Below are 12,533 nucleotides of genomic sequence, written 5' to 3'. Positions count from 1 at the left end.
GCACGCGTATGCGTGTGAGCAGTGGCGAATTTAGAATTTTCACGCGTATACGTGTGAGCAGTGGCGAATCTAAAATTTTATATTAACGTATACCATCCAAAAAAAATTTATATAATTGGACAAATCATTTAGAAATTTGGTAATGGTAGTAAAATTGGCAACGTACTTCGATAATAATAGTAAAATTTATAACATAATTTGGTAATAGTAATTCGGTAGCAGTGGTAAAATTTACGACGTAGGGATGACTCAATGTTGTTAGCAATGAAAGTGGACAAGATTTTTCTATATGAAAAAGAAGAGAAAAGAGCAAAGACTGAATTATGTCTTGGTGTCTCAAACAGTCGGCTTTGCTTGTTACTTGTTAGCCATGCACGAGCAGCTAGCAGGCAACAACCGAGCTCCCTAGCTCCAAACTTGCGATAGATGAACGGATGAGGACAAATGGTGCGTAAGTGCGTTGGATCTAGAAGGCAAGGCGTCACTGCATCAAGACATGGAGTCCTCGATCTCCCATCCGTGTGATTGTGGGCGCATGGGCCTAGATCCTAGAGAAAAGCAGCAAAGGTCATCTCAGCAAAGCTAGGTTGCTAGCGTCACTTTCGTTTTGAATTCTCCATGCTACATGTAAGTGTTCTTTTGTTATTGTTTTTTTCAAATACAATATATATACTCTAACTCATGCTGGATCTGTACGGTATGTTAGTGCATACCTGGCATACCCTATAGCTCCGCCCCTGCGTGTGAGTGGGCGTATGCACAAGACAGGAGGGAAGCAGGCCAACCAATCAATTAAGGTTGCATGTTGACGCCTGCATGCAAAACACAAGATAAATAACTAAGGGTCTTTTTGGCACAGCTCACAACTTCATGAGCTGTTATAAGCTGTTTTTTTTTGCCAAACACTCATTTTTAAAACAACTTCATGGGTAAAGATATTTTTCTTCTCCTCTCACAAAGATATGAGTTGGGATGAAGCTGAAAAAAAATAGCTTGTTCCAGCTTCACCTGCCACTTTGTGGGCCCCACGCTGTGTAAAGACGAGCTCTGCCCAGTGACGCAGGCGCTGCTATGTGTGAGAAACGGGCGCCACACGAGTGCTCGACGACCGCCGTCGGGGCCAGCAAGCGCTGTCGTGACCGCTGAGCGTGCTCAGCTGCCAAGAGGAGGGCTGTTGGGACGCCCGTGGTTGCCGGTACGCGCGAGCTTGCGGGCACCGCCGGGACGCATCCGCTCGAGCTCACAGCCATGGCCAGAAGGGCAGGCATGGCCACCGAGGCGCGGGAAGCCATGGCTGGCAGGGTGCATGCGAGCACGGTCACCGGGGCACGGGCCGCCACGACGCGTGCGAGCATGGTCGCCAAGGTTACGTGTTGCCGGCGCACGCGAGCACGGCGCCAGTGGCGCGGCCGGTCACAACTCGCAAGTCGGATCTGAGGGGATTGGATGGCTCGGCCTTGGCGACTATATATGGCCAACGGGCTGGGCTGGCCCGGCACGGCCCGGCGGGGGTTAGGCCGACAAGGCACGCCGTGCCCTGCGGGCCATGCCTATCAGGCACGCAGGCCTGGCCTTCGGCCCAGGCACGACCTGCTGGGCCTTTTTTTGTATTGTGCTGGCCCGATAAGCATGGCCTGCCTAGCAGGCTAGGCCAACTCGAGGCCCACTAAGAGAGGGAAGGGGAGGCGAGGATGGAGCCGTAGGTTTTGGTGCTGAGTAGGGCCAGCGTCCGCGGCGGCGGGCACCCTCGTGTCCGGCATCGACGAGCTAGGCGCGGAGGTGAGGGATGGTTGGATCTACGAGAAGGACGAGCCGACAAGGGATGGGGAGGCCAGATCCGCGGATGACGAAGCCACTGTTGTCGCGCTCGATGCCACCAAGGTGGCACTGGCGGAGGAGGGAATCCCGCGGGCCAAAGCCGGTTCCCGGCGAGCAACAGAGGGAAAGGAGGAGGGCGTCTGCGCCGCTCGCTGGTAGCTCTTGCTCGAGGCTGGCCGTCGCGCAGGGGCGCCCTGCTGTCGTGGTCGCATGGAGGAGGGGCGGCCACACGAGGGGCGGCAAGGAGGAGGCTGTCGCTAGCGGTGCTGGGGCCTATACTAGGAGAGGTGCTCAGTGGACAACGGTGCTGGCCTGCTGGGGACCCACAGAGGTGAGCAAATCGGGAGAGAGAGCGGCGTTGGCGAGCAAATTAGCAGCGGCGACGCCCGTGCTAGAGATGGAGGACCGGAAGGGGAAGGAGGCGAGCAGGCGCATGAGTTCACGGCTCGGGCGCTCGGTTGTGACAGCGAGTGCGGTGCGGCCGCACTCGCAAGAGAGAGAGGGGCGTCGCTGTGGGAGTGCGGGGATTGGGGAAAGGAGAGAGTGCGGCTGCGGCGTTGGGAGAGTTAGGGTTAGGGGTAGCCTAATGGAGACAGGGATCCCGATCTTCCGTCAGGTGATGGTAACTATCGTTGTGGCGGAGAATGACACACCGATCCGGCTTCAGATCGAACCCTGCAATCTTAGCACCACAGCTCCTCTTGTTATCAACCAAGTCACGGACCAAATTGACCTCACCAAGAAGGCTAATCCCTGCCTACGCAACGAAGAACACAAGCAAGAACAAGAAATATCGCAACCAAATTGCAGATGTATGATTAATCTCACGAGTTGGGGTCTCACAAACCGATGAACGGCGAAACTGTTCTTGACAGAATAATCTAAGCAAAACCCAAAACCTAATGATAGCAGCGGCGTATGATTATAAAGGTCTTAGGGTCGTCGCCTACCCTGGACGCGCCTCCTAATGGGCCCAAACACGATACACAGTCCAACGGACCAAAAGTAGGTATCACAGCACCCTGGCAGATTCTGGATGCTGACTTGTTTTGACTATTCCCATTGATTCTGAAGAGATTTTGACGTGAAACCACTTGGATTGGTTTCCTTATCAAATTAGCTTTCCATCCATATATGGATCATCGAAAACGGAGTTCGGATGTGTCCTGGACGTCCGTTTTATTGTAGACTGGTCCTGACGGCCGAGGCAGACTCGAACCCAGATTGGACTGGGCCTCTGGCTTGGCTTGGACGTCCTTGCTGGCCTCCTAAGGTGGTGGCCAAGGAGGAGGACGTCCAAGGCCATCTCTTAGGTGTTCTCCATCTTCTTGGGGCATGCTCCAACTTGGGCCTGGGTCACAAGGATGTCTAACAAGCCCATGACGACAGTGTAGCTCCCACCAGAAATAGCGATAGAATATATTGGTGATTTGGAGGCCTTGCCGATGTGATATTGAGATGGAACTAGATCTATTTGAAAGCTTATCAAACAAGCTTTCCATCAAGTGCTCATTGACCTCGATCGCACTCCAGATGGTTGAGTTCTGGCCTTCCCAATGAGGCACTGTCGGGCTGCCGACGAACCGAAAGTTCAACTTTAATGAACTTCCATTATGAAACACATTTGAACCTACAATCAAATAGTGACATGTACATGTAGAACCAAGTGAATTATAACCAAAGCCACTATGCAAATGTAGGAACGAGCGCACCTTATAATCATTGTTCATATCTGAAGGTGTCATGTCCTCATCATCCTCCCCTTCTTGGCAACAAACCGTCCTCAGTTTGAGCTTAGCTGGTGGACAAGTTGTCGGTAGTAGCCAATATTGCTCCCCTTCTTAAAATTTAACCTATTGCCTCATTACAAAATTTGGGAATTTTGACATGACAACATTATCGCTATTGGTGCCCTCTAGTTGATCATATTTTTGCACAATGAAAGGAGATTTCAGAGTTGAACAAATATAGACACGGTGCACCATATACTCTCCTTTACAATTATATTTGCCAATAAAGTGACATATACATCTAGATAACCATGGCAATCCTGCACAATTAAGTTTCTCTTCTAAACTACTAAGAGCATATAAAGTATCAAACTCAATATAACCCAAAGTATTTGAAGAATACAATAATTTCTTTTCTTTTTTTTCGGTAGCAATGGGAAGCAAACGTTTATGTTCAGCATAAGTAATTGGTTCCAAAACATGGAAAACTGAAGCATCATCAACTAATTCATCTTTATCACAAGGAACATCAAGCAAATTATCATGGGACAAAGATAAATCAAGAGAGGGTTCCACTAACAATTGCTCTATGATAACATGGTTTGTGAAAAAATTTAGTACATTAAGACAATTTTCACCTTCCGTGAGTGTAGCACCATGGGCATTACCTGTGTTCTCAGCAGGAGTAATAGGTGCATTGTGAAGTGATGGTTCTGAATTTGGATATGAGGTTGCGAGCTCCTCATTTTCTTCCATGTCATCCTCTCGCTTATATACATTATCCTGCAGAAGGTTAGTCATAGCAAGAGGAATAACAATAGACTCTTCCTCTAAATGGTGCACCTCAGCATACGAAGTCAAAACATGAGGTGGATTAACAAAGGTTTCTCGCATAAGAAGTTTCATATCATTCCAAGTTTGAGGTTTATCAGAAGGATCTAAAGACTCCCACCAAGATAAAGCAGAATATCGCAAAACACTAGCTGCATTTTTTACCTTCCTCCTTGGACACATAAAGCGAGTAGCAAATATGTTATCGATGACAATTTCCCACTCCATGTACTCATCAGCACCTATACCATCATAAGTCGGTGAATACGAACAATCTGTCATTGTTAGAAGATAGCAAAAGACAATACAAAAATATTATCCCTATCAAATGAATACGTGGTTGTAGTGGTGTCACTTTTGACAGCAAGTGGAAGCGTCTTACCAAGCTTTTACAAAGTTCTTACCAATGCAAGCAGTGGATGGTACAACCGGCGGCTAGTTCGTGATACCTATGAGGTAGTGGTACCGAGATTGTAAGGACCTTTTTTCTATACTGATCTGAAGTATATATGTGAAGCTTGGGAGGCACAAAAAAAACAAATATATATGTGGCACACAAGTCAGTGATAGATAGCAATATTGAATAAATGTCCAGAGCACTTGTCCTAGTTGCTGGCCTATACGTGTTCCTGTCACCAGTTGTGATAAACAAGAGAGGAAACAAGGATGAAAGGAAACAAGTATTAAAGATAGCAACGGATATGAACAAGGCAAAAGGTACCACAAACAATACAGCTATTGAGTGTTCCTTATGTGCTCCTTTTCGATATCTTCTATTCTCTTTTACTATTTTTTTCTTTTATTTTTTTTGTCCAATCTTTTTTTTCTTGCTTTTGCTCTTTTGATATTTTTTTCTCAACAAGGAGCACATAAGAATAAACCACAAAAAATTTGAGCTCAATTGAATAAAAGATGTGGCCTATAGAAAATTAGGACTGTGCTCTAAAAAGCATACCAAAACTTGTGGGCATAGAAACTCAATTTTCCTAATCGAATTTCACAAATCTAATTTTTGCAAACCCAGCCATGCTAGGATGAAATAGATCTAAAATTTTCTGGCGTTCTCCGTAGATATAAAATTTTCCCCGTTTCGAGTTCGGATGCAAAAGTTATGACTGTTTTAAGGAAGCTGCTCGAATAAAGGTTTTAGTGGACACAAGATGCAAACCGATGGTGATACGGAATAGCGGCGGGTGGAGGGATCAACACAAACTAGAAAAGAATACAATCTAAACCAGCAATAAGACTTTGACCTAGGACACAAACTCAACAACGGAATCTGAAACTGAAATATGCAAAGGCTATGGCGCGGAAGGTTCTATGATAGGAAATAAAAGTATGGCACTGGACTATAGGACGAATGCGAAACTATCAAACTAGGGAATACAAGTGAACCTGACGGTATACCTTAGCTCTGATTACCACTTAATGGAGACGGGGATCTCGATCTTCCGTCAGGTGATGGTAACTATCGGTGTGGCGGAGAATGACACACCGATCCAGCTTCAGATCGAAAGATCGAACCCTGCAATCTTAGCAACACAACTCCTCTGGTTATCAACCGAGTCACGGACCAGGTTGACCTCGCCAAGAAGGCTAATCCCTATCTGCGCAACAAAGAACACAAGCAAGAACAAGAAAGATCGCAACCAAATTGCAAATGTATGATTAATCTCATGAGTTGGGGTCTCACAAACCGATGAACGGCGAAACTGTTCTTGACAGAATAATCTAAGAAAAACCCAAAACCTAATGACGGTGGCGGTGTATGATTATAAAGGTCTTAGGGTCGTCGTCTACCCTAGACGCGCCCCCTAATGGGTCCAAACACGATACACGGTCCAACGGACCAAAAGTAGGTGTCGCAGCACCCTGGCAGATTCTGGATACTGACTTGTTTCGACTATTCCTGTTGATTATTAAGAGATTTTGATGTGAAACCACTTGGATTGGCTTCCTTATCCAATTAGCTTTCCATCCATATATGGATCATCGAAAACGGAGTTCGGATGCGTCCTGGACGTCCGTTTTATTGTAGACTGGTCCTGACGGCCGAGGCAGACTCGAACTCGGATTGGACTGGGCCTCTGGCTTGGCTTGGACGTCCTTGCTGGCCTCCTAAGGTGGTGGCCAAGGAGGAGGACGTCCAAGGCCATCTCTTAGGCATTCTTCATCTTCTTGGGGCGTGCTCCAACTTGGGCCTAGGTCCCAAGGATGTCTAACAAGCCCATAACGACAGTGTAGCTCCCACCAGAAATAGCGATAGAATATATTGGTGATTTGAAGATCTTTCCGATGTGATATTGAGATGGAACTAGATCTATTTGAAAGATTATCAAACAAGCTTTCCATCAAGTGCTCATTGACCTCGATCGCACTCCGGATGGTTGAGTTATGGCCTTCCCAATGAGGAACTGTCGGACTGCCGACGAACTGAAAGTTTATCTTTGATGAACTTCCATTATGAAACACATTTGAACCTACAATCAAATAGTGACATGTACATGTGGAACCAAATGAATTATAACCAAAGCCACTATGCAAATGTAGTAACGAGCGCACCTTATAATCATTGTTCATATCCGAAGGTGCCATGTCCTCATCATAGCCTTCGGGCCTTAGCAGTCCAAGAAGGGAGAGTGTGCGACTCTTAGCAGGCCAGGGAGAGAGGGGCTCTTAGTAGGCTAGGGAGAGCATCAGGCCGCCACCAGGCCTCTCACCAATTTGTGGGCCATGTCGGGCCAGCCCATGGGCCTAGGGTATGGCCCAGGCATAGCCCAGACCCGCACATCACCGGGTCGAGCCGTGCTCGTGTCGAGCTAAAAAAGCGGGCTTCATGCCGTGCCATCGTGCCTCGAGCTGCATGGACATTTATATCTATGACTCAGTGCTTGTAGCCTTCCAACCTCCATCACTTTCCATGGCAGGTGTGGAAGAGGCCACGACCGTTGTAGGTGCGGCTGCTGCTGGAGATGCATGCATGTAGCGGCACGGTGACCTCTCACATGCAAGAAGACAAGAAAGAGACGTATGTGAGAAGACGACAAAAAAATAGAAGGAGGAAAAAATAGAAAAAAATAAAAGCAAAGGGCAATGCAGTCATTTTATTGTTTTGGTCTACAATGTGAAGCTATTTTGCCAAACACTTTTTCCAAAATAGCTTTGTTTCACCAAATAAGCTATTTGTGAAGCTGTTTTCCAAAAAAATCAGCTTTAGTAGTGAAATTGAGCTGTGCCAAATGGGGCCTAAGGTTGCATGCAACGAGCCTAGCTCCTGAATGCAGGCCTAGCTACCCATGTGCGTCTTTATCGTGGCAGAAACAGAACAAAACGGAAGACCCAGCCGACTCGCCCAGGGCTCAAGGGCGAGCCGATACCTCTCTCCCTTCTCTATCGATATACTTACCTCTCCCAGACTAGAGATTTTTTTATTGTAAAGAGAGAGCTTTTCATTCTCTTATAGAAGCCTGCGTCCATGTGGGTAAAGCCCGGTGAAGCTTGGTCATCTTCTCAAAGGGAAGATCTCCCTTATCTATGACTTCCCAACCTGGCAGGTTGGGTTATTACTATTGCTTTCCTATTTTATAGAATTCCTCCTAGTGGAGCAGCCATGACACGAAGTTCCTTACCTTAGATGGATCTCGCTGGTGCCAACTAAACGGTAGGTATAGGCGGCGGATGTCTAACGTTCGGAGTTGTCATTCTAGGGGGATGGGTCTATCAGTGATGATTGTGAGAAGATGCAAGCTATGACACGAGATTTCTTTCAGAACTTGTATCCCCTGACTCTCAAAAAGAGCAGGAGGCCTCAACTCATTCCATTAATGTTGTTTCATTCCCCACGCGACTAAATCCAACTTAGTCTTTATCTTGCCTTGGAGTTCTCTTTCATAACTAAAAGGAGGTATTCGATTTATCGGATTTCAAGCTAGCTGCTCTAATGGCAAGGGATGAGAACCAAACATGCCCTAGAATATAGTATATTGTTAACATGCATAATAGTAACCAAAACAAAGAAGGAGAAGAAAAGAAAAAATGGTAATGCTCCTGTGGGGGTTTTCGGACGACCGACAGACACGGCTTCCTCACTTGCTACCGCACTGTTCACGCCCCTTTCAATGCCGCACAACCCCAACATCACCAAGCTATGTGGTCGCCTCCCCTTGCCGCATGCTCCTCGCTCCCAGCCATCGCGTGCCCACCCGTGCCTCTCTGCTCTCGCTCCAGCTGGTCACGTGCCCACCCGCGCTGCTCGCTCCCTCACTATCGCACGCGTCATTGTCCTCACCATGGCCGCTGGGTGCAAGTGTCGTGGTGCCTCATGTCTTCCCCGGCCGAGCCAAGGGCACCCACGAGCGCCACCGATGCTATCGGTGCTTGCGCATTGCTGCTCACCACTGGCTCCCACGCACGACTTTTTTGTTTTTAGCCATTTTTTGAAAGATTCTCTGAAATGTGCCCCTAGCGGAATGCTTTCAAAAATTAGACCCTCAGCTTGGCACCATCGCCATTGGTGCCAAGATCACACGGCATGGCGCCAGCATAATTGGCGCTAAGCCATTTGCACCGACACAAACGTGGAGCTGACGTGGCGTATAGCTTGGCGCCATTGCCATTGGCACCATTGTCATTAGCGCCAAGCTCGGCGCCATAGATCTTGGTGCCAACATCCTATTTTAAACAACCAACCCCTCTTCCTATCCGAGCCTTCCTCATTTTGTTCCTCCTCCCTCTCAGGTTTTCCCCCTCTCCACTTCGCCCTACCTCACGAATCGGCATATTGAACCATGGAAAGTTGGATGTGATCCGTAGATGTTCAAGAGCAAGGTACCTCACGAATTGGCATCGATTCAGTATATATTAGTCGTATTTTTAACCTAAGAATCATCATTGTTAGGGTTTCATGCACTTTTTAATATTCGTATGTATTATACAACCGTAGGATGCCAAGGCGTGGAAAAGGTAGCAAACCAAGGTATGCGTTCATTGTTGTGCATCACATGGTAAACCCTAGGTTTAGGGTTAATTGTTATTTGCTTTCTTTTATTAGAACAAAATTTGTTCAATTATAGTTATGGCCGGATGACCGGAAGTCCCTACGACCCAAAGCCGCTCCCTAGCGGTGTGCCAAGACCCATGTGCTTTTGTGGTGATCCTTGCAAGGTAGACATTTCTAAAGATGAGGCAACCTATAAGTAGAGGTATTGGATTTGTTCCAATTTTGCATTAGAGCCTACAGAGCGTCAGCGCCATAGTACATTTACTATGAGAAATTGTTATTGTTTATTAATTATTTTGTGTCATATGAAGTCTTGCATATTTATTTGTTTTGTAATAATTGCCTTTGTTGCAGACCCCTCCACCGCTTTGTGATTTTGAGCAGTGGATCAACACTGAGATCAAGGAGTCAGACAAGCGACTTCTACAAGGCCTGAAGGAGTGGGATGTGGAGCATCTAGAGATATTGGAGAAGAGACGCAGTGAGGAGGCAGCAGAAAAGGAGCACAAGGAAGAGGAGGAAAGGAGGCGTGTTGCTGCGTACAAGGAGAGGGAGAAGAAGCTTGAGCACGTGCACTGAGCGAAGACAGTGATGGAGGAGAATCTCGATGCCTAGGGGAAGGGAAAGTGGCCTCATTGAACTCAGTAGTTTGCATGACTTGTTAGTTCTATGGTTTATTCATGAACAATGTTGTCTATGGACTATACAATGTGTTGTCATGTAATGCACTTTAAGTGTGGGCATACCTAGGGCATGTTCTGCGTTATTTAGTTTGTCGTAATGTACTTCATATGTTATTGTGTTGTTTAATATGCCCTATTATTGGACCTTTCATAGTGTTGTTGGTTTTATTATTTGTTGTCATAATATTAAGTTTAATATTGCAGAGATAGTGAAACTAGTTCTCGTAGTGCAAATAAAACATAACAAAGTAGTGGATTACATAATTCAACATGCAGAACACACAACATGGCATGTCAGAACATGTACCAAACTAGGGTACATATGTCCTGGACTAAACCTAACATGCCTTAGTTAATTGAAGTGAACAACAAGAAAATGACATGGCATGTGAGAAACATGTACCAAACAAGGGTGCATAGTTCCTTGGACTAAACCTAACAAGCCTTAGTGAAAGCTCAAGTGCTTGGAAATGGAACCACAAGTGATCAAGTTCTTGGAGAAATAGAAAAGAAGAAAGAGAAAAACAAAAAGGCTCAAGGCAATGGTATAATTGATAGGAGCATTTTGTTTTAGTGATCAAGACACTTAGGGAGTGTGATCACATTTAGGATAGACAATCATACTATTAAGAGGAGCAAAACTTGTATCGAAATACAGTTGTCAAAGTGCCACTAGATGCCTTCATTCATTGCATTGCATATAGGATCTAGTGAAGATGACTAACACCCTTGAAATGTTTGCGAAAACATGCTAACACACATGCACAAGGTGATACAAATGGTGGTTAGCTCATATGAACAAGGGTGGAGAACTTAGTGAAGTGTTAGAGGTGAAAGGCACTATGAAACTATGATCGGACACTGGTCACGTAGTGACCGGACACTGGTCACGTAGTGACCGAACTCGGTGTGGAGCATCAGGTCAACACTTATAGAGAAGAGTAGTCTCAGTCCTAGTGACCGAACTCGGCTAGGGTTGAGCACCGGATGCTGGCTGTTTACTATGCAGTGTCCGGTCAGTGCTGAGTGTTGAAGTATAGAGAGCACCGAACGTAGGGGGTGTGTCCAGTCGGTGGTCATCGGACACGTCTGGTTGACAAAATTCCTCTCTGGTGCCTTTCTGTTCGTGATTGGATGGAGGAGTTGTAGAGTCCAGTCAGTTGTGTCGGTGCATCCGGTCGCAACTTAACCTATGGCGTGAAACCGACTAGCTGTTAGGATCTAACGGGTGGTATTCATACCAGGGTGACACATGGTGCTCATCGGAGCATCGGATGCTGGCCGGAGCATTTGGTCAATGTGACCGACGTGTCCGATCACCCCACAGTGACTGAGGACAGAGAGCCAATGGCTCTATTTGTTTAGGGGGTCTATTTAAGGTGTGTGGCTAGCTCTAGCTCACCCTCTTAGCCATTTGCATTGACATAGCATCCTAGTGAGCTTACCCAAAGCTCTCCCACTCATCTACATCATTGATTCATCTCTAGAGTGAGATTGGGAGTGATCCAAGTGCATTGCTTGAGTGAGTGCATCTAGAGACACTTGGTCATTGTGTTTCACTATGAATTTCTATTGTTACTCTTGGTGGTTGCCGTCACCTAGATGGCTTGGTGCAGCGAGGATCGTCAAGCGAAGGAAGGTGATTGTCTCTGGCTCCGATTGTGGTGATTGTGAGGGGTTCTTGACCTTATCCCTGGTAGAGAGCCAAAAGGCACTCTAGTGGATTGCTCATGGCTTGTGGATCCTCAACTTGTGTTGGTTGTGTGGCACCCTATTAAGGGTTTGGCGTGTGATACCAATTAGCACGTGAACCTCCAAGTGAATGTATTGCCACAATGAGGACGTAGCTTGCCGGCAAGCAAGTCAACCTCAGGATTAAATCATTGTGTTGATCATCCCTTGGTATTCTATTGTTGATCACTTGCCACGTTGGGTATACTCCTCCACTCTGTCTTGTATTTACTTTGTGGACATCTTTCTAGAAGTAGTGGTAGAGTAAGTTAGTTGTTACTTAGCTTGTCACCTAGGTGCAAGTAGCAACTTAGCCTTGTGTGTGACTTAGTGATCATAACTAGTGAGCTTGGATAGTTGGCTTCCAACCTAGGTAGTGCTAGTGCAAAATTCGCTTCGCTGCTTAAATTACTAACTACCTTGTCTAAGTGCTGTTGTTGAGTTTTAAATTAGGCTATTCACCCCCCCTCTAGGCCTTATCAAGGACCTTTCAAGTGATATCAGAGCCGAGGTCACCGTAATATGAGGCTTAACAACCTTCAATGTCAAAATGGCTCAAATCAACAACACCAAGAAGCCAGCCTAATTTGATAGCTCAAATTATCCCTTATTGGAAGGCAAAGATGACAACATATATCAAGTCAATCAATAGGAAGGTGTGGAAGGTGGTTGAGACCAAGATTGAGGCATCAAATCCGGAGAACCCCACCGCCGTCTAAGAACTGGTACTCTAAAACAATG

The 12,533-nt window shown here is 46.4% G+C and overlaps 1 protein-coding gene across 1 annotated transcript in view; it reads left to right on the top strand.

Annotated features, from left to right (window-relative positions):
* The window catches only part of LOC136503135 (protein FAR1-RELATED SEQUENCE 5-like), a 77,339-nt gene extending 67,382 nt beyond the window's left edge, over positions 1-9,957 (top strand). Inside the window, exon 2 of the mRNA XM_066498310.1 lies at positions 9,733-9,957. Within this exon, the coding sequence (XP_066354407.1) occupies positions 9,733-9,957 (225 nt within the window). The remainder of the gene's footprint in view (positions 1-9,732) is intronic.
* Positions 9,958-12,533: the final 2,576 nt, after the last annotated feature.

The sequence above is a fragment of the Miscanthus floridulus genome, chromosome 14, assembly GCF_019320115.1.
Source record: "Miscanthus floridulus cultivar M001 chromosome 14, ASM1932011v1, whole genome shotgun sequence".
Taxonomy (NCBI): Eukaryota; Viridiplantae; Streptophyta; class Magnoliopsida; order Poales; family Poaceae; genus Miscanthus; species Miscanthus floridulus.
The sequence above is the reverse complement of the archived record's forward strand: the minus strand, read 5'-3'. Positions and strand labels throughout refer to the sequence as shown.